This window comes from Pristiophorus japonicus, chromosome 18 (assembly GCF_044704955.1).
Source record: "Pristiophorus japonicus isolate sPriJap1 chromosome 18, sPriJap1.hap1, whole genome shotgun sequence".
NCBI classification, from domain to species: Eukaryota; Metazoa; Chordata; class Chondrichthyes; family Pristiophoridae; genus Pristiophorus; species Pristiophorus japonicus.
The window spans coordinates 2,512,369-2,535,192 of record NC_091994.1 but is presented as its reverse complement, the minus strand read 5'-3'; the positions used below and the strand labels follow the sequence as shown (position 1 = coordinate 2,535,192).

General features: G+C 53.0%; 1 protein-coding gene across 1 annotated transcript; it reads right to left on the bottom strand.

Moving 5' to 3' along the window:
• Positions 1–2,186: 2,186 nt before the first annotated feature.
• On the bottom strand, positions 2,187–14,550 carry LOC139229103 (myosin-6-like). Its single transcript, XM_070860761.1, has 5 exons — positions 14,166–14,550; positions 13,019–13,115; positions 5,302–5,455; positions 3,531–3,638; positions 2,187–2,577 (listed from the first exon to the last, which is right to left on the bottom strand). Exons 1-4 carry the CDS (start codon positions 14,451–14,453, stop codon positions 3,533–3,535), a joined length of 645 nt encoding a protein of 214 aa, XP_070716862.1. The 5' UTR covers positions 14,454–14,550; the 3' UTR covers positions 2,187–2,577; positions 3,531–3,532.
• Positions 14,551–22,824: the final 8,274 nt, after the last annotated feature.

Below are 22,824 nucleotides of genomic sequence, written 5' to 3'. Positions count from 1 at the left end.
TCACTCGCAATATTTCTACTCAACAGAAAGTTGCTTCACATTATCATCAGATATGTTCAAATTCCCTCCCCCTGCCTCTGGTACCGCCCTTTTCCCCGACCCTCTCCCCACACTCGTTTCCTAGAAATCACATGTTTTAAACCATTTGAAGTATTGGCAACAGGCCAACTATGCCCGAGTTACAAACGTTCCTTGCTTAGCTTCATTTCAGATTCTTTTAGGAAACTCCCTTTTTGATAAATCCATCAAACCTCCTCATAGAAACATAGAAACTAGGTGCAGGAGTACGCCATTCGGCCCTTCGAGCCTGCACCGCCATTCAATGAGTTCATGGCTGAACATGCAACCTCAGTACCCCATTCCTGCTTTCTCGCCATACCCCTTGATCCCCCTAGTAGTAAGGACTTCATCTAACTCCTTTTTGAATATCTTCTCACAATATCCTTCTCATCGCTTTCTCCCTACCCCTCAACCCCACCTACCTCCCATATCCCCCAAACCCACCTTCTCACCCTATCCCTCAACACCACCGACTCACCAAATCCCTCAGTCCCACCTGCTGAATGGCCTCCTCCCCCTGTTCCTAAGTGCTGGAGAGGCAACACTTTCCCTCTCACCCCCAACCTCCCCGTTGTCTCGGGTCCCAAACACCCCTTTCAGGTGAAACAGGGATTTACTTATCGTACTGTTCCCAACTCAGTATACCTTGCTTGCTGCTCACGATGCAGTCTACTGTACATTGGGAAGACAAAAATGCAGATTGGGTGACCGCTTTGCTGAACATCTCCGTTCAGTCCGTAAGCATGGCCCCGACCTTCCCATCAATTGACACTTTAATTCCCCTCTCCACTCGCACACTGACCTCTCTGTCCTCGGCCTCCTACACTGTTCCAACGAAGCTCAACGCAAGCTCGAGGAACCACCTCATCTTTCGGTTAGGCACTTTCCAGCCTCCTGGACTCAACATCGAGTTCAACAATTTCAGAGCGTAACCTCTGCCCCCATTTAATGGCTCTGGTCTTGCCATTTACACCCACTCTAAACCCATCTTTTCTTTCTGTACCTGCCCCATTACCACCCGCTTTTGCCCTGCACCATCATCGACTTTGTCATTTAATCTCTCCTGCCTTCCGCCCGATCACAGACCTTCCCCCCTCCCCCCCTCCCCCCCTCTCCCACCCCCAGCCCCCCAGTTTTCACAGGTTCTGTACTTACTTGTAAACTGTTACGTCGCTAACTTTTCCCAGTTCTGACGAAGGTTCAGCCGTTAACTCTGTTTCTCTCTCTCCACAGACGCTGCCTGACCCACTCTGTGTTCCCAGTATTTTCTCTATTTACTTCCTGGTTCGGTTACTTGCTCCCACATTAAAGCCCCGATTCTCACCCCACCCCCACCCGGCGAGAGGGGGATGGGTTGGTGCCCGATTGGCCAAGGAGCCGGGAATCGGAGCTTCCCGCCTCTCAGCAACAAAGTGTATTTATATAGCGCCTTTAACGTAGCGAAACGTCCCAAGGCGCGTCACAGGAGTATTGAGATAAAAAAATTTGACACCGAGCCACATAAGTAGAAATTAGGGCAGGTGACCGAAAGCTCGGTCAAAGAGGTAGGTTTTAAGGAGGAGAGGTAGCGAGGCAGAGAGGTTTAGGGAGGGAGTTCCAGAGTTTGGGGCCCAGGCAACAGAAGGCACGGCCACCGATGGTGGAGCGATTATAATCAGGGATGCTCAGGAGGGAAGAATTAGAGGAGCGCAGAGATCTCGGGGGGTGTGGGGCTGGAGGAGGTTACAGAGATAGGGAGGGGCGAGGTTCTCGCCGCGTAGCTGAGGTTGAAATCTGGGCTTGAATTATTTGTGTTAACCCGCGTTGAACGACATCTGCCATCCACTGGCCCACTTCCTACATGTTTTCTGGAACTGCCAGTGCTGTGTCCTCTGTTATTTTCCGTCCTGATCATCTCACTTGTTCATACTGAAATAGTAGCTAAAGGTGCAAGATTATTGCAAGTTCAATCTGACCTCCGATGGTCAGTGCCGTGAAGCAGGAATGTTCTCCACGTAGTGACGGACGCCGGTACCTGTGTCGTGTGCTCAGCTCCGATCGGGATGGGCTTTTGCAACAGCTGCCGGCTCGCCTGGAGGTCAGCGGGAGCGATAAAATCCATACACTTGACACCAGAGTTGTGTGTTTTAACCGTTATATTTTATTGCAAATCTGTGCAGCAGTGTTTTATTTATTAAAAAAACACTCAATTAGCATGGTGTTATGTTGGTTAGTCTCCTGGATAAGAGTAAACTATCACAGAATTATACAGCACTGGGAGAGGCCATTCAGCCCATTGTTCCTGTGCTGCCTTTGGAACATGGGCTGTGGGAGGAGTGGGACTGATGTCCTGCGTGGTCCTTTCCCATCCGCTAGCGCAGCCCCCAACCCTCCCATGAGGGGCGCGAGGGAGTCAGTGCCAGTGAGTGGCGACAGTAGCGACGCTTGCCAAATTTAGTTGGCCGGTAGCAGCGGCAACCATCTCAACATGTTGGCGGCTTCTCTTCATCTTCATCGCACCAGGACTGTGGAGGAGTCCTGTACAGCACAAGGAAAGGGTTTAGGAGTTCGATTCGCTTTTCCCCAACTTCAGCCCAAAAGCCTCCATCGACTCCCCCAACATCCTACCCCCTCCCCCCAAAACCCCACCCCCTTCCCCCAACCCCTCCCCCTACACCCCACCCCTCCCCCCAACCCCACCCACTTCCCCCCCAGCCCCACCCCCTTCCCCCAACACCCACCCCTCCCCCCAACCCCAGCCCTCCCCCCCAAAACCACACTCCCTCCCCCCAACCCCAACCCCTCCCCCTAAACCCCAACCCCTCCCCCCCCAACCCCACCCCACCCCCAACCCCACACCCTCCCCCCAAAACCACACCCCTTCCCCCAACCCCAACCCCCCCCCCCCTACAGCCCACCCCTCCCCCCAACCCCACCCACTTCCCCCCCAGCCCCACCCCCTTCCCCCAACACCCACCCCTCCCCCCAACCCCACCCCCTCCCCCCAAAACCCCACCCCCTTCCCCCAACCCCTCCCCCTACACCCCACCCCTCCCCCCAACCCCACCCACTTCCCCCCCAGCCCCACCCCCTTCCCCCAACACCCACCCCTCCCCCCAACCCCACCCCCTCCCCCCAAAACCCCACCCCCTTCCCCCAACCCCTCCCCCAACACCCCACCCCTCCCCCCAACCCCACCCACTTCCCCCCCAGCCCCACCCCCTTCCCCCAACACCCACCCCTCCCCCCAATCCCAGCCCTCCCCCCAAAACCACACTCCCTCCCCCCAACCCCAACCCCTCCCCCTACACCCCAACCCCTCCCCCCCAACCCCACCCCACCCCCAACCCCACCCCCTCCCTACAGCACCCCACCGACTCTCCCCCCCCCGCCCCCTCTCCACACACCCCCCTCTCCCCCCCCCCCCCCCCCCACTCCCCATGGCATGTTGGGTCCCAATCCACAGATTTTACTCTTTTGGTTCAACTTACCGTTAACCGCACTCACAGCATGACCCGAAACCCAGGCAAGAACCGTAAACACAAATCAAACTGATGAACGGACTGTCATTGTTTTGTTTCTTCTGTGAATGCACCCATCTGTGAGAAGGTAATGTTAGAATTAATTTCCAATATTAAGAATGATGGGAATGTAAAACACAGAATGAGAAAGGATTATTAGTCATCCACACACTCCTCCCAAATTCTCCCCATCACAGACACTACCCTCCCATACACTCCCCTCCCACAGCCCATGGACACTCTCCCCATCACAGACACTCCCCTCCCATTTATCCTCCTGAGGGAACGTTCTGGTGAAACACTCTTACTTGGCCAAAGGGATTGGAGGAAATTGCCAGTATATTCAGCCATCCTCACATCTCCACAATTCAACACTAGCATGATGCTCCCTTACCCATTCTTTTAGATGCCAGTGAGCAGCACTCTCGTCTCTGAGTCGATAGGTCGTGGGTTCGAGTCCCACTCCAGGGACTTGAGCACATAAATCCAGGCTGACATTCCCAGTGCAGTACTGAGGGAGCGCCGCACTGTTGGAGGTGCCGTCGTTAGGATGAGACGTTAAACCGAGGTCCCGTCTGCCCTCTCAGGTGGATGTAAAAGATCCCATGGCCACTATTTCGAAGAAGAGCAGGGGAGTTCTCCCTGGTGTCCTGGGGCCAATATTTATCCCTCAATCAACATAACTGAAACAGATTATCTGTGTGTGGGAGCTTGCTGTGCGCCAATTGCCTGCCGCATTTCCTACATTACACCAGTGACTACACTCCAAAAGTACTTCATTAGCCGTAAGGTACTTTGAAATGTGTGGTGGTTGTGAAAGGCGCTATATAAATCCAAGTCTTTCTTTTATATATTTTTTAAATGATCCAGTTTAAAAGTACTTTATTATCTGCTTGGGACATCCTGAGATCGTAACACGAGCTATATTAATGCGTCTTTCTATCTTTCCAGCTCGTGGAATCCTACAGCACAGCAGGAGTCCATTCGGCCCATTGTGCCTGCACTGGCTGTTTGAAAGAGCGATCCAAGTCAGTCCCACTCCCCCCACAGCACACAAAATTGGTCTTTCCAAATCTTTATCCAAATCTCCAGTCTCCTGTCCATCTCTGGGCCTTCAGCAGTCACCAGTGCTTTGTAATGGAAAATTTTAGCTAAAAAGAAAGACTTGCATTTATATAGCACCTTCCACGACCACCGGACGTCTCAAAGCGCTTTACAGCCAATGAAATATTTTTGAAGTGCAGTCACTGTTGTAATGTGGGAAACGCGGCAGCCAATTTGCGCACAGCAAGCTCCCACAGACAGCAATGTGATAATGACCAGATACCCTGTTTTTTTGTTAAGTTGATTGAGGGATAAATATTGGTCCCAGGACACCGGGGAGAACTGCCCTGCTCTTCTTCGAAATGGTGGCCATAGGATCTTTTACATCCACCTGAGAGCATATGCGGCCTCGGTTTAATGTCTCATCCAAAAAACGACACCTCTGACAGTGCGGCACTCCCTCAGCACTGTCCCTCCGATAGTGCGGCGCTCCCTCAGTACTGCCCCTCCAACAGTGCAGCACTCCCTCAGTACTGCCCCTCCGACAGTGCGGCATTCCCTCAGCGCTGCACTGGAGCGTCAGCTTAGATTTTGTTTGTGCTCAAGTCCCTGGAACCCACAACCCTCTGACTCAGAGGCGAGAGTGCTGCTCACTGAGCCCCGGCTGACACTGACAAAGCAACACACAGCCTCTTACAGTTGCCGAGACAGGCTAGAAATTCGGCTGGCCAACTGATTAAGTTCTCTCTGTTTCTCTTGCAGCTGGCCATCCATCTGATGGAGTTCCTGGACCCGGTCCTCTTGCTCTTCGTTCAGCTGGGAGAATTTCTCTTCACAATCTTTGAGACCACCTAGTAAAGTAAGAGTAAAAACCCGGTTGAAATCGCAAAGTAAGCAGGAGTTATGGTGATTTAAAGCCTTGCTCCCTGGGACTTTTTCAGGTCTGTCTGATCCTGAATAATAATTTATTTTAAATCCCCTCCCCGCCCCATCACTATCCTTTTTTTAATGCTCTCCTCTTCCTGTACTCGAGGAATATCCTCACTCGGAGGGTGGTGAACCTTTGGAATTGCCCGCCCCAGAGGGCTGTGGAGGCTGAATCTCTGACTATATTCCAGGCTGAGATCGCTAGTCGGATGATGTCATCGCGCTGACGCGTCACCCTGTCTCTCCCGTTCACTTAAAGGGGAAGGCCGCTATGAAGGTGGCCATTATTTTAGTTTGGTGCACTGGGCCACCAGGGAGGGTTTCGGCCGGGTCAGTGGCCTGGCACCGAGGGGGGTGCCGGGCTGCCCATTGGCATAATTGTCGGCCCAACATGGCAGTCAGCCAACAACAAAAAAAACCAACATGGCGGCCATGACAGTGGGTCCGGTCCTCCCCTTTAATGACAGCCGCGCTGCCATTTTACAAACCGCTGCACCGGCGGAAGAAGCTGGTGGCACCGAGCGGTGGCAGCAACGTTTTCTCCGTGGAATTTTGCGTTGTGGGGGGTGGGGTACATCGGCGGTGTGTGCTGTAATGATGCGCTTAGGACAGCGGCGGGGGGGAGGGGTAGCGGCTCGGGAGGTTGGGTTGGCGACAGGCGGGGGGGTTTATCGGCAGGGGAGAAGCGGGGGATGTTATCGGCGGGGGGGTAGCGGGGGATGTTATCGGCGGGGGGGTAGCGGGGGATGTTATCGGCGGGGGGGTAGCGGGGGAGGTTATCGGCGGGGGGGTAGCGGGGAAGGTTATCGGCAGGGGAGAAGCGGGGGATGTTATCGGCGGAGGAGGGAGTGGGTAGGGTTATTGGCTGGAGGGGGGGACATCAGCGGTGCACAGGCTTTAAGGGAAAGGGGCAATTTCGGCCCCTTGAACTCTGGGAAATCGAGGAATATGGGGATCGGGCGGGAAAGTGGACTTGAGGTCGATGATCAGCCGTGATCTCATTGAATGGCGGAGCGGGCTCGAGGGGCCGAATGGTCGACTCCTGCTCCTAATTCTGATGTTCAGACTGAACTCAGTGGCTGTTGATGGGACACAGGTCCACCTGGCCCTGCTCCCAGCCCCAAAGTGGCCCATTCACGACGTCTGAGCCCAGGTGGTGAGCGCCATCGGGCTATTCGGGCATCGCCACAGTGCCTGACAACCTCACACTTCCAGCAGGGGTGACCGGGAATGGGAACCCCAGCAATCCAGCTTTGGCAATGGCCACGTGTCCAATTGGGCTTATTCCTTGGAAACAAGTGCCCCCGGAGATGCTGCCCGCTGATTCTCCTCGCTGTGTGCAGGGGAGCCGGGCTTTTTAATTTCCCTGCAACGATAAAGAGTAGCGACGCGTCCAATGGATCCGCGAGTCGGTGCCTCCATGTCCTCGACCCAACCTCTCTCTTCGAAACCTCCTCCAGCCCTCCAAACTCAACCAAACCTCTACTGCCTGTGTCCTAACTCACACCGTTCCGCTCACCCATCACCCACTGTGCTCACTGCCCCGTGTCCTAACTCACACCGAGTCCCACTCACCCATCACCCCCTGTGCTCACTGCCCCGTGTCCTAACTCACACCCAGTCCCACTCACCCATCACCCCCTGTGCCCCGTCTCCTAACTCGCACCCAGTCCCGCTCACCCATCACCCCCTGTGCTCACTGCCCCCGTGTCCTAACTCACACCCAGTCCCACTCACCCATCACCCCCTGTGCTCACTGCCCCGTGTCCTAACTCACACCGAGTCCCACTCACCCATCACCCCCTGTGCTCACTGCCCCGTGTCCTAACTCACACCGAGTCCCGCTCACCCATCACCCCCTGTGCTCGCTGCCCCGTGTCCTAACTCGCACCAAGTCCCGCTCACCCATCACCCTCTGTGCTCACTGCCCTGTGTCCTAACTCGCACCGAGTCCCGCTCACCCATCACCCTCTGTGCTCACTGCCCTATGTTCTAACTCACACCGAGTCCCGCTGACCCATCAACCCCTGTGCTCGCTGACCCACATTGGCTCCCGGTTAAGCAAAGCCTCGATTTCAAAATCTTTGTTTTCAATCCCTCCATGACCTCGCCCCTCCCTGTCTCTAATCTATTCCAGCCCCACAACCCCCCGAGATGTCTGCGCTCCTCTAATTCTGCCCTCCTGAGCATCCCTGATTATAATCGCTCCGCCATAAGCGGCCATGCCTCCTGTTGCCTGGGCGTCAAGCTCTGGAACTCCCTCCCTAAACCGTTCCACCTCCCTACCTCTCTTTCCTGCTTCAAGACGGTCCTTAAACCTACCACTTTTGTCATGTATTCAACTATCATTGTAATCCATGTATAAGCTGACCTAAGGTGTACACCTTGAAAACATTGACCACAAAGGGGTGAACTTGTGGGAGACACTCCTAACCTGGACTTTCCGGTATAAAAGGGGAAGCTCCACCCACTTTCATCACTTGAGGTCTTGGTAATAAAGGTAACTGGTCACAGAGTGACCTTCTCTCAAGTATGGGCATCGTGTGCATTTATACTGTATAGTAAGAACATATCATTGGCGACGAGAAACTGGGATTTAAACCACGCGAGCATGGCCACTAGCAGCACAGAAGAGAGGTACTGTGCTGGTGATGATTGGGACGATTTTATTGAGAGACTACAGAAAAGTTTTGTCACTAAGGAATGGCTGGGACAGGATTCGGCCGACAAACGCAGGGCTCATCTCCTGACGGTTTGTGGATCCAGAACGTACTCCCTGATGAAGGACCCTCTGGCGCCAGAGAAGCCGGCGGAAAAGACGTTCGAAGAGCTCAGTCAGTTGATCGGGGAACACCTTAAACCGGTGAGCAGCATGCACATGGCGAGACACCGGTTTTACACGCACCGGCGGCGAGAAGGGCAAAGCGTTCCAGACTTCGTGGCAGACCTCCGGCGACTGGCGAGCCTATGTAAGTTCCCAGATGCATGCAGAGCGGAGATGCTGCGAGACTTTTTTATTGAGGGCATCGGGCACGCTGGGGTTTTCAGGAAACTGATTGAGACCAAAGACTTGACCCTGGAAGCGGTGGCTCTGATAGCCCAGACATTTATCTCAGGGGAGGAAGAGACCAGAATGATGTATGACAAAAATCTTGGCTCAAATGCGGCAAACGACCAGGGAGTCAACATTGTTAATGTGGCACACAGTTCTCCAGGCAGACAAGGGCAATCGGACATGCCCGAGCATGTAGTCGAACCCAAAGGGGGAATTCAACAGAGACAATGGCTAGCTGAACGGCGATTCATGGCATCGCAAGGGACAATGCGGCCAGTAATGGGGCCATCAACACCTGTCAATGGTGCACTTAAGGACAGTTACAGAGACAGTCAGAGACGATCGACTGGTAATGGACCTTTTGTTTCCAACAACGGCTCATGCTGGAGGTGTGGAGGCAAACACCCAGCCAGAGCTTGCAGTTATCAGCAATATACCTGTAGAAACTGCAACGTCAGCAGTCACTTGGCATGTATGTGCAGGAAGCCTGCAGTCAGGTTGATGTACGAGGAGGACGGGCCCGATGTAAGCCCTATGAGGCCAAATGGACACTGGGGGAAATCGCTAGAAGCTGAAGTTCAGCGAGTTCATGTGGAGCACATATACAGTTCATACACCAGGACGCCACCGATAATGATGAAAGTGCTCCTCAATGGCATCCCAGTATCAATGGAGCTAGACACGGGGGCCAGCCAGTCCCTGATGGGTATCAAACAGTTCGAAAGGTTGTGGGTGTCCAAGGCCAGGAGGCCAATGAGGCGATGTCAATGCAATTTCTTCTGTGGAGCGAGTATCATGCTCACAAGTCCTGGACAAATTTGACTTATTATTTCAACCCGGCATCGGCACTTTCATAGAGGCCAAGGTAGTGATTCACATAAACCCAGACGCCAGGCCAGTACACCACAAGGCCAGAGCGGTGCCGTACGTGATGCGGGAAAAGATAGAAGGCGAATTGGACCGCCTGCTGAGGGAAGGCATCATCTCGCCAGTCGAATTCAGTGACTGGGCGAGCCCGATTGTGCCGGTGCTCAAGGCGGATGGGTCGGTCAGGATATGTGGCGATTACAAGGCCACCATCAATCGGGTGTCACTCCAAGACCAGTACCCACTACCGAGAGCGGAGGACCTCTTTGCGATGATATCTGGTGGCAAACTTTTTTCAAAATTGGACCTGACCTCAGCTTACATGACCCAGGAGCTGGCGAGTGAGTCGAAGAAGCTGACCACCATCACGACACACAAGGGGTTGTTTGAGTACAACAGATGTCCGTTCGGGATTCGCTCGGCCGCCGCGATCTTCCAACGAAATATGGAAAGCCTCCTCAAGTCGATTCCAGGGATGGTGGTTTTTCAGGACGACATCCTCATCGCGGGTTACGATACTGAAGAACACCTCCACAACCTGGAGGAGGTGCTACGCAGACTGGACCGGGTAGGGCTGCGACTGAAAAAGGCGAAGTGCGTCTTCTTAGCTCCAGAGGTAGAATTCCTGGGGATGAGGGTAGCAACAGATGGGATCAGACCTACTGCGTCCAAAACGGAAGCGATCCAGAGAGCACCCAGACCCCGTAACACGACGGAGCTGCGTTCGTTCCTGGGGCTCCTGAACTATTTTGGTAACTTTCTTCCCAAATTGAGCACGCTGTTAGAGCCGCTACACGTGCTCCTACGCAAAGGTCGCGAATGGGTCTGGGGGGGACAGCCAGGAAAGGGCTTTTGACAGAACACGCAATTTGTTATGTTCCAACAAACTGTTAACGCTTTATGACCCATGTAAGAAACTTGTTTTAACGTGCGATGCGTCGTCCTATGGTGTCGGGTGTGTGTTGCAGCATGTCAATGCCAAGGGTCAGTTACAGCCGGTAGCTTATGCCTCCAGGAGTCTGTCCCAGGCAGAAAGGGGCTATGGGATGGTAGAAAAGGAGGCGCTCGCATGTGTATATGCGGTAAAGAAAATGCACCCGTACCTGTTTGGCAGGAAATTTGAGCTAGAAACAGATCACAAACCCGTAACGTCCCTTTTGGCCGACAACAAGGCCATAAATGCGAATGCATCGGCCCGCATACAGAGGTGGGCACTCACGTTAGCCGCCTATGACTACACAATTCGGCACAGACCGGGCACTGAAAACTGCGCCGATGCACTCAGCAGGCTCCCACTAGCCACCACTGAGGGGGCTACCGAGCATGCTGCTGAGATGGTCATGGCTGTTGAAGCTTTCGGAAGCGAAGGCTCACCCGTGACAGCCCGTCAGATTAAAGTCTGGACAAATAGAGACCCGCTATTGTCTCTAGTCAAGAAATGTGTCCTGAATGGGGACTGGGCAGCCACGTACAGGGCATGCCCTGAGAAATTTAAACCGTTTCATAGGCGCAAGGATGAATTCTCAATTCAGGCCGATTGCCTACTGTGGGGAAACCGCGTAGTCATGCCCCAGATGGGCAGAGAGGTGTTCATCAGAGAACTCCACAATGGGCACCCGGGCATTGTCATGATGAAGGCAATTGCCAGGTCACACGTTTGGTGGCCAGGGATAGACGCAGATCTGGAACTTTGTGTTCGCAGGTGCAACACGTGTGCTCAGCTGGGCAACGCACTCAGGGAAGCCCCCCTTAGCCCCTGGTCCTGGCCCGCCAAGCCTTGGTCACGCATCCATGTGGACTACGCAGGTCCTTTCATGGGAAAAATGTTTTTGGTTGTAGTAGACGCCTACTCCAAATTGATTGAGTGTGCCATTTTAAATTCAAGCACATCCTCTTCCACGGTAGAAAGTCTACAGGCAATGTTCGCCACCCATGGTCTACCGGATGTCTTGGTCAGCGACAATGGTCCGTGCTTCACAAGCAAGAATTCCAGGACTTCATGGCAGGCAATGGAATTAACCATGTCAGAACGGCACCGTTCAAGCCGGCCTCAAACGGCCAGGCAGAACGAGCAGTGCAGATAATCAAACAGGGGATGCTCAGAATCCAAGGGGGTTCCCTACAAAGCCGCTTATCACGCCTCCTGATGGCTAATAGATCCCGACCACACTCGCTCACAGGGGTTCCACCCGCAGAGCTACTAATGAAAAGGACGCTCAAAACCAGGTTATCCCTTATACACCATACTATGAAAGAAATTGTTGGGAGCAGGCGCCAGTCACAATGTGACTACCATGACAGGAATGCGAGGGCGCGATGTAGTGATGTCAATGACCCTGTTTTTGTCCTTAATTACGCTACAGGGCCCAAATGGCTCGCAGGCACTGTGATTGTGTGGAAGAAAACGATCTATGTCCTATGGTAAAGGAAAGGGTTAAATTCACTTTTTGCTGATTTTGTAGAATTAATGGGGCTAGAAAAACACCCAAACTTCTCAGCCTTGAAACAAAGGATGTGGTAATTATATGACCATCTGGTGTTTGTATAAGTTTCAAGATACCCTGCTTATCAGGATACGGACAGGGAGAAACTATGCAAGGACAGATAAAGTGTGCCTTCCGGGATGACCTTTGTATTCACAGAGTGAATGATTAATGTTCACGCGTGGTATGTTTAAGAAATATTCCTGTTTTGACTGTATAAATATCGAGCGGGTTTGCTTGTAAAACTCAGAGTTTTTGCCTCGGTGCGGACTGAGCAAGCTCTCCGAGATATCTCGCTTGTAAAATAAAATTCTCTCGAAGCACGACTCTGAAAGCCTCCGCCTGAGTTAATTTAAGCTAAAATTTCCTGGACAGATTGCCAAAGAGGGGAATAGGATTCTGGTAGTTAAACTTACCAATGGACAAATCTGCCGCAAACATGTGGATCAAACAAAAAGGAGGTTCAGCAACCCCATAGAAGAAGCAGAGGAAGAACACAATGTAGAGTTTACTCCACCACAGGTGACCGACACTGTGGGCAGTCCGGACAGGCCTGAGGCACCGCAAACAGCAGACACTCAGGCCAGCGCCCAACAACCGGAGCCCCAACTCAGGCGCTCTACAAGGGAGCGTAAATCACCAGAGAGACTCAACCTGTGATCCCAATAAGACTTTGGGGGGGAGGTGATGTCATGTATTCAACTATCATTGTAACCCATGTATAAACTGACCTAAGTTGTACACCGTGAGAACACTGACCACAAGGGGGTGAACTTGTGGGAGACACTCCTAATCTGGACTTTCAGGTATAAAAGGGGAAGCTCCACCCACCTTCATCACTTGAGGTCTTGGTAATAAAGGTAACTGGTCACAGAGTGACCTTCTCTCAAGTATGGGCTTCGTGTGCATTTATACTGTATAGTAAGGACATATTATCTTTGACCAAGCTTTTGGTCACCTGCACTAATTTCTACTGATGCGGCTTGGTGTCATTTTTAAAAATTAGATAACACTCCAGTGAATCACCTTAGGACGTTTCACTATGTTAAAGGCGCGATATAAATACACGTTGCTGTGCTGACCTTGCAGCTTAGTGTTATGGTTTCTGAGGTCCTCGTTACGTTTCTGTAGGTCGCCAATGGTTTTCTCCTGAACTCCAATCTGCTTTTGCAGGGACATCTGTTGAAACAGGGGCATAAACAGACAATAAATATAATGAGACAGCAGTGAAATGTTTGTCAGGCCCCTTTGGGGAAGCACTCATGAGGCAGAGGGACAACAGACAGGAGGAAGAACGCAACTCAGTCTATGTGGCAGCAATACATAAAGAAGGAAAGACTTGCAATTCTATAGCGCCTTTCACGACCACCGGACATCCCAAAACACTTTACAGCCAATGAAGTACTTTTGGAGTGTAGTCACTGTTGTAATGTAGGAAATGCAACAGCCAATTTGCGCACAGCAAGCTCCCACAAACAGCAATGTGATAATGACCAGATAATCTGTTTTAGTGATGTTGGTTGAGGGATAAATATTGGCCCCAGGACACCGGGGATAAGTCTCCTGCTCGACTTTGAAATAGTGCCCTGGGATCTTTTACACCCACCTGAGAGAGCAGACGGAGCCTCGGTTTAACGTCTCATCCAAAAGTCGGCACCTCTGACAGTACAGCGCTCCCTCAGTACTGCCCCTCCAACAGTGCGGCGCTCCCTCAGTACTGCCCCTCCGACAGTGCGGCGCTCCCTCAGTACTGCCCCTCCGACAGTGCGGCACTCCCTCAGTACTGCCCCTCCGACAGTGCGGCGTTCCCTCAGTACTGCCCCTCCGACAGTGCGGCGCTCCCTCAGTACTGCCCCTCCGACAGTGCGGCGCTCCCTCAGTACCGCCCTTCCGACAGTGCGGCACTCCCTCAGTACCGCCCCTCCGACAGTGCGGCACTCCCTCAGTACCGCCCCTCCGACAGTGCGGCACTCCTTCAGTACTGCCCCTTCGACAGTGCGGCGCTCCCTCAGTACCGCCCCTCCGACAGTGCGGCACTCCCTCAGTACCGCCCCTCCGACAGTGCGGCACTCCCTCAGTCCCGCCCCTCCGACAGTGCGGCACTCCCTCAGTACTGCTCCTGCCACAGTGCGGCACTCCCTCAATACTGCTCCTGCCACAGTGCGGCACTCCCTCAGTACTGCCCCTCCGACAGTGCGGCACTCCCTCAGTACTGCCCCTCGCACTCACCGTATCATCATCCTGGCTGTGGTTGGGCTGTAAGAAGAGCTGGGACTCCAGATCCTTTGCTTTTGCCTCCGACTGCTGCAGAAGTTTGTTAAGATGTGTCTTCTCTTCCCGGAGCTGTCTCAGCTCATTGTGCAGCCGGCCTGTCTCCGCAGCAGGAGACGCTGTGCTGTGCTCGTGCTGCCGGCTGTTACCCAGTATCTGAAAGTGGATGATGCAGACTATCAGGCAGATCAGGATAAAAACGTTAGCTGGCTTTCTTATGACCCAGGCAACTGAAGGTGTCTGCATTGTGCTGTAGTCCCAGGATGTGAAGAGTAAATACTGATGTTAGTCTTCAGTGTGCAACTTATTTAGGGAAATGTGACTCAGTCAGTGTTTGAGTTTCCGAACATCATCTGTGAAACTGCACAACGCGAGTTCTTGGAAACCACATGGTTCTCAGAGCTGCTGTGATAGGTTCCCTCAGGCTCACTAAAAGTGAAATTGTGAGAAAAACAGTTGATGGTGAGGTGGGGGCAGTTTCAGGTCCTGGGTAAAACTCCGCAACTTATGGAGGTCAGCACTGTGCCGCTCAGTCACAAGTTCGTGGGTTCAAGTCCCACTCCACGGACTTGAGAATAAAAATCTAGGCTGACACTCCTGGTGCAGTACTGAGGGAGCGCCGCACTGTCGGAGGGGCGGTACTGAGGGAGCGCCGCACTGTCGGAGGAGCAGTACTGAGGGAGCGCCGCACTGTCGGAGGAGCAGTACTGAGGGAGCGCCGCACTGTCGGAGGGGCGGTACTGAGGGAGCGCCGCACTGTAGGAGGGGCGGTACTGAGGGAGCGCCGCACTGTCGGAGCGCCGGAACTGAGGGAGCGCCGCACCGTAGGAGGGGCAGTACTGAGGGAGTGCTGCACTGTCGGAGGGGCGGTACTGAGGGAGCGCCGCACTGTAGGAGGGGCAGTGCTGAGGGAGTGCTGCACTGTCGGAGGGGCAGTACTGAGGGAGCGCCGCACTGTCGGAGGGGCAGTACTGAGGGAGCGGCGCACTGTCGGAGGGGCAGTACTGAGGGAGCGGCGCACTGTCGGAGGGGCAGTACTGAGGGAGCGCCGCACTGTCGGAGGGGCAGTGCTGAGGGAGTGCCGCACTGTCGGAGGGGCAGTACTGAGGGAGTGCTGCACTGTCGGAGGGACAGTACTGAGGGAACGCCGCACTGTCAGAGGGGCAGTACTGAGGGAGCGAGGGGGAGAGTGGGATTAGACTGGGTGGGATATTAAAGGGGGGAGTGTGGGGGAGAGTGGGATTAGACTGGGTGGGCTATTAAAGGGGGGAGTGAGGGGGAGAGTGGGATTAGACTGGGTGGGATATTAAAGGGTGTGGGGAGTGAGGGGAGAATGGGATTAGACTGGGTGGGATATTAAAGGGGGGAGTGAGGGGGAGAGTGGGATTAGACTGGGTGGGATCAGCCTGAGCAGGGAGCAGGATCAGGCGAAACTGCGATACCTCCCACAATTGAATATCCAGTGATTGAAGGATGGTCTATTCAGGTCAGGAACTGGAGAGAGTCGCAAGCTGGTATCTGCAGAGTCAGCACCACATGCAGAGGATAATTAAACGGAATAGATACTTCTCTCAATGGCTGCCTTTTTTTGCTAAGTATAAAACCAGAGATGGTGTGTGATAGGGCGGGGTGTGAGTTACATTTCTGCCGTGCGGTTTTTGATGCTGATGAAGGTTGAATAGAAACTTTAAACAACAACCTTTGCCCATAGGGGTCCACTTAGAGGGAAAAAATGTCTTTTGGTTTCCAAATTGCATTCTGGAAATGTCCCCAACAGCTCAATCAAACAATAGCCTTGCCTGCTGCAGACACCCGGAGCTGCCCTGAATTAACTGGAGCAGGGAGAGGCATCTCTGCTGGCACCTGGGCTCCAAGGTTCAGTTTCAGTTTCCATTTCCAACTCTCCAAGTTCAGTTCCACAGTTTCGTTTCTTAAACAAGAGGCAATGCACAGGCCATCAGCCGACACAGAGCCAGCTATGAACACCCACAAATGGTGGGAGGGGAGGGTTGAGACATAATCTAACTCAGCCTTGATAATAGCATCATGATAATAATATCAGACTTGATAATGGGAAAAATCCATTTCTCTGATTGTGGGGCCGCAGTGTCATTGTGTTAAATCCCCTGAACATGGGAGACGGGGGAGGGGGAGGCTCTGATCAAGGTGCTTAAAACCATGAAATGATTTTGACAGCTCGATAGAGAAAAACTATTTCCTCTGGTGGGGGAGAAAGAAAGACTTGCATTTATATAGCGCCTTTAATGACCACCAGACATCGCAAAGTGCTTCACAGCCAATGAAGTGCTTTTGGAGTGTAGGGGCAGCCAAATTGCGCACAGCAAGCTCCAACAAACAGCAATGTGATAACCAGATCATCTGTTTTTCTTAAGTTGACTGAGGGATAAATATTGGCCCCAGAACACCGGGGATAACTCCCCTGCTCTTCTTCCAAATAGTGCCATGGGATCTTTTACATCCACCTGAGAGGGCAGACGGGGCCTCGGTTTAACGTCTCATCTGAAGGACGGCTCCTCCAACAGTGCGGCACTCCCTCACCAGTCATCATCATCATAGGCAGTCCCTCGGAATCGAGGATGACTTGCTTCCACTCTAAAAGTGAGTCCTGAGGTGGCTGAACAGTCCAATACTGGAATTACAGTCTGTCACAGGTGGGACAGACAGTGGTTGAGGGAAAGGGTGGGTGGGGAGTCTGGTTTGCCGCACGCTCCTTCCGCTGCCTGCACTTGGTTTCTGCATGCTCTCGGCGACGAGACTCGAGGTGCTCAGTGCCCTCCCAGATGCTCTTCCTCCAACTTAGGGCAGTCTTTGGCCAGGGACTCCTAGGTGTCGGTGGGGATGTTGCATTTTATCAGGGAGGCTTTAACGGTAATTGCACTGGGAGTGTCAGCCTAGATTTTTGTGCCCTGGAGTGGGACTTGAACCCACAACCTTCTGACTCAGAGGCGAGAGTGCTGCCCACTGAGCCACAGCTGACACAGGGCACTGGGCATAAGCTGGGAGGCCAGAACAAAGGGGCCAGACCAACATTTCCATCACACTGCAGCCACGCAGCGATCTGCAGATCCCACGCAATCAGTCAGCTGGCTTTTAAATTGTAAAAGCACACAGTGGCGGAGTTGTGGATGGCTCACACAGGGACCGACAGGCCAAAATAACATTCGTGGCAGCATTAGCCATAACCTTGAAATTGGAGCGAGGCGGTTCAGGGGCGAAATCGGTAAGTACCTTGCCACACAGAGGCTGGCGGACATGCACTCTCAGTCCGCGGGGTCCTGAGGCAGAAACTTTATCAGAGGCAAGTTTGGGGTTAATTTTGCGTCTTATTTGTACTGCACTTTTGTTGACAGACAGGCATCCGTCCAGCCCCACCCTCTGTCAAGCTCCGCCCCCATCCCCTCCCGGCCCCTGCCGGCCCTCGAATCATTCCCCCACCGAGAAGCAGGACATTAGACCTGATAGCGAGAGAGGCTGGGGGTGGGGGTGGGGGGGGAGAGAGAGAGGCGAGGAGGAGGGGGGTGGGGAGAGAGGTTGGGGGGGGGGGGGGAGAGAGAGAGGCTGGGGGGGGGGAAGAGTGAGGCTGGGGGGAGAGTGAGGCTGGGAGGGAGAGAGAGGCTGGGGAAGGGAGAGAGGCTGTGGGTGGGAGAGAGAGGCTGTGAGGGGAGAGAGAGGCTGTGAGGGGAGAGAGAGACACGGGGAGGGGTGGGGGATTCAGAGGGAAGGGGAGGTGGGGGATCGTAGGGAAGAGGGGGATCTCAGGGAAGACGGATCACATTGTTAACCCCTACATGGGACATCGTTGGAGTGGATGATATCCAGAAGTCACGATACTGTCACGATTCACTTCATACCCAATAAACCTGTTAACAATCGGTACACAGTGCCCCATCTATGGAGGGGGGGGGAGGGTGGGGAAGGATGCACTTGCGCTGGGGTGCGGCAGTTTGGCCGGCCCTTACTGTCTTCTGGGGAACTCTCTCGTCTGTAGCTTCAGGAAGTCAAAGTGGATCGAGTTACAATTTGCAAAGTCAGTGGGACCTAGGGTTGGGCGGTTTCAGTTACACATTCCAGTGAAACTTCAGGGTGTGGCTTATCCTCCAAGGGGACCAATCAGAAACAAAGGGTGGAGCAAGTTGGCCATTTTGGCAGTACAAATAAGCACGTCCTTAACTGCCAGCTCTGTGAGCACAGGCACTGTTTCAATTTTAATCAGCTTCTCTCGCACCCAGTTCCGTTCACCCATCACCCCCTGTACTCGCAGGTTGTGTCCTAACTCGCACCGAGTCCCATTCACCCATCACCCACTGTGCTCGCTGCCCCGTGTCCTAACTCGCACCGAGTCCCGTTTGTCATGTATCTTACATTATTATATATAACTGTATCCTAACATGCTATACATGACTGTAATAAGATATGACCTGTAACCACCAGCATACCTTACCACCAGGGGTGCACTTGCAAGAGACAGGTATATAAGGGCAGGTCTCAGGCAAGTGCAGCATTCCAGAGCTGTGAAATAAAGGTGCAGGTCCAGAGTGACCTTGACTTCACGACATGCCTCGTGTGAATCTGTACTGAGAGGACAGGACTTTACAGTGGCGACGGGTTACGGGATTACAGAATCCACAGAATGGCGAACAACGGATCAGATGAAAAGTACAATGAGGGAGACAATTGGGAGGACTTTATAGAAAGGCTCCAGCAAAGCTTTGTAACCAAAGACTGGTTAGGCGATGATAAGGCAGACAAGAGAAGAGCCCATCTCTTGACCAGCTGTGGCTCGAAAACAAATGAAGGATCTGTTGGCACCCGAGAAACCAGCAAGCAAGTCGTTTGAAGAATTGAGCACACTGGTAAGAGACCACCTGAAGCCAGCGAGCAGCCTACACATGGCCAGACACAGGTTCTACAACTACAGACGCTGTGTGGGCCAGAGCATACCCGACTTCGTGGCGGAACTTCGGAGGTTGGCTAGTTTATGTGAGTTCTCCGATGAACTAAGGAGAGAAATGCTGAGAGACTTTTTCATTGAAGGAATAGGCCACGCAGGCATATTCCGAAAGCTCATAGAGACCAAGAACCTGACCTTAGAGGCAGCAGCACTGGTTGCACAGACATTCCTGGTAGTGGAAGAAGAAACGAGGTTGATTTACAATGCAGGTACGACAACTAACGAAATATCGGAACAAGAAGTTGACAGCACTAAACAAGCTGCTACCCCCACACACAGACAAAACCGGGAGAACAGGCTCTCGACAGCAGGCAGAAGCCATCAAGGGCCACAGGAACGGCCGTTCACACCTCATCAACCCACAATGTGAGCAATCAACTACAAACTGAGAGAAGCTCAAGAGAGATCAGCCAGACGCAGCTCATTCTTTGGGAACACTTTGAACAATGGAACAGGTCTGTGCTGGAGGTGTGGGGGTGGGCACTCGTCAAGGGGATGTCGATTTTAGCAGGCTGTTTGCAGAAATTGTGAATATACAGGGCATTTGGCCCGCATGTGCCAAATAAATGGCAGCTCGGCTGGTATATGAATCGGATGGGTCGGAAAGTGGACCAGAAGATGGTGGGGACAGTACCCGGGACACCAATGTACAGTGGGTCAACACGATCAATGGCCGCTGCTCCTACAACAGGACGCCTCCTATAATGAAGAGGGTCCTACTCAACGGGATATCTGTCAACATGGAGCTGGATACGGGAGCGAGTCAATCTCTCATGGGCGCTCAACAATTTGAACAACTGTGGCCGCATAAAAGAGACAGACCAAAACTCACAAGGGTCGACACCACACTCAGGACCTATAACAAAGAAATCGTACCAGTCCTCGGCAGCGCCATGCTCTCTGTCACACACAAAGGGACAGTGAACCGACTTCCCCTGTGGATTATCCCTGGAGACCCCCCAGCACTGCTGGGGAAAAGCTGGCTGGTAAAACTAAACTGGAAATGGGATGATGTCCATGCCATGTCATTAGAGGAACAGACCTCCTGCTCAACAGTTATAAAGTGATTTGAACATCTCTTTCAGCCAGGTGTGGGCACTTTCAAAGGGACCAAAGTCAAAATCTACATCACACAGGATGCTAGACCGGTCCATCACAAGGCCAGAGCTGTACCCTATGTGATGAGGGAAAAGATTGAACACGAACTAGACAGGCTTCTGCGGGAAGGCATTATATCACCTGTGGAATTTAGCGACTGGGCAAGTCCCATCGTCCCAGTCATGAAGCCTGATGGATCCGTACGAATCTGTGGGGACTAGAAATCTACCATAAACAGAGTCTCCCTACAGGACCAGTACCCGCTGCCCAGAGCGGAGGGCTTATTTGCCACATTGGCTGGAGGTAAACTTTTCTCAAAAATAGATCTCACATCTGCGTATATGACACAAGAATTGACCGAGGAATCCAAGCTACTCACCACCATCAACACACATCGAGGCCTTTTCATGTACAATCGATGCCCATTCGGCATCAGGTCGGCAGCTGCCATATTCCAGCGCAACATGGAGAGTCTGCTCAAGTCCATCCTGGGGATGGGTGTATTTCAAGATGACATACTTATCACGGGCAGGGACACCGACTCCCATCTCCGTAATTTGGAGGAAGTACTAAAGCGGTTGGATCGGGTAGGCCTACGAGTCAAGAAATCCAAGTGCCTGAATTCTTCAACCAAGAGGTTGAATTTTTGGGCAGAAGGATTGCCGCTGATGGAATCCGCCCAACAGAGTCCAAAACAGAAGCAATTCGCCTGGCACCCAGGACCCGGAATGTCTCAGAACTGCGCGCCTTTCTCGGGCTACTCAATTACTTTGGGAACTTTATGCAGAACTTAAGCACGCTGCTGGAGCCTCTCCACGTGCTACTCAGGAAGGGGTGCGATTGGTTTTGGGGGGACGCCCAGGAATGCGCCTTCAATAAGGCATGCAACCTTCTGTGTTCCAACAGTGTTTTGACTTTCTTTGACCCAGGTAAAAAGCTAGTTCTCACATGCGATGCGTCAGCGTATGGGGTCGGGTGCGTTTTGCAACATGTCAATAGTGCGGGCAAATTACAACCCATAGCTTATGCCTCCAGGTCACTTTCGCGGGCGGAGCGTGGGTACGGAATTGTAGAGAAGGAGGCGCTCGCATGCGTGTACGGTGTCAAAAAGATGCACCGATACCTTTTCGGGGCTAAGTTCATGTTAGAAACTGACCACAAGCCCCTCACGTCCCTCCTATCCGAGAGCAAGACAATAAACGCCAACGCCTCGGCGCGAATTCAACGGTGGCCACTCATGCTGGCGTCCTACGACTATACCATAAGGCACAGACCAGGCACAGACAACTGTGCCGACGCGCTCAGCAGGCTACCCCTGGCGACCACGGAAGGGTCTGACGAGCAGGACTGTGAGATAGTCATGGCAATGAATGCCTTTGAGTCCACAGGTTCGCCCATGACGGCTCGCCAAATCAGAGCCTGGATGGCCAGCGACCCCACGTTATCCTTAGTAAAAAGATGTGTCCTAACCGGTGACTGGGCAGAGGCTCGCGATGCCTGCCCTGAGGAATTAAAACCCTTTCACAGGCGCATGCATGAGCTATCACTACAAGCTGACTGCCTGATGTGGGGCAGCCGAGTAGTCATGCCTCTGCAAGGCAGAGAGGCATTTGTCCGGGAGTTCCACCGCGAGCACCCGGGGATCATTCTCATGAAGGCCATAGCCAGATCCCACGTCTGGTGGCCTGGTATTGACGCGGACTTGGAGCTCTGCGTCCGAAGGTGCACCATTTGTGCCCAACTCAGCAATGCCCCCAGGGAGGCTCCACTGAGCCCCTGGCCCTGGCCTACCAAACCGTGGTCGCGGGTGCACGTAGACTATGCGAGCCCATTCATGGGCAAAATGTTTCTCGTAGTTGTAGATGCATTTTCAAAGTGGATCGAATGCACCTTTTTAAACTCGAGCACAACCTCCACCACTGTGGAGAGCCTCGCAACCATGTTTGCAACGCACGGAATCCCTGACACATTGGTCAGTGACAATGGTCCGTGCTTCACCAGCGCAGAATTCCAAGACTTTATAATTGACCATGGCATAAATCACGTCAAGACGGCACCGTTCAAGCCGGCCTCCAACGGCCAGGCGGAGAGAGCAGTGCAAATCATTAAACAAGGCATGCTTAAAATCCAAGGTCCCACGCTGCAGGGTCGCCTGTCGCGACTGCTGCTGGCATACAGATCTCGTCCGCACTCACTGACTGGGATCCCCCCCGCGCAACTGTTGATGAAAAGGACTTTAAAAACGAGGCTCTCATTAATCCTCCCAGACATGCACGAAATCGTTGAGGCAAAGCACCGTAAGCTGACTGAGTACCATGACAGAAATTTGAGGGGGAGATGGAATGAGATAGGGGACAAAGTGTTTGTACTAAACTATGGCAGGGGTCCCAAATGGCTTGCAGGGACAGTAACGGGCAAGGAAGGAAACAGGCTACTGGTAGTACAAATGGACAATGGCAAAACCTGCCGGAGGCATGTAGACCAATTCAAAAGCAGATTTACCAATAACACTGCGGAACCAGAGGCAGACCACAATGTGGAACTCGC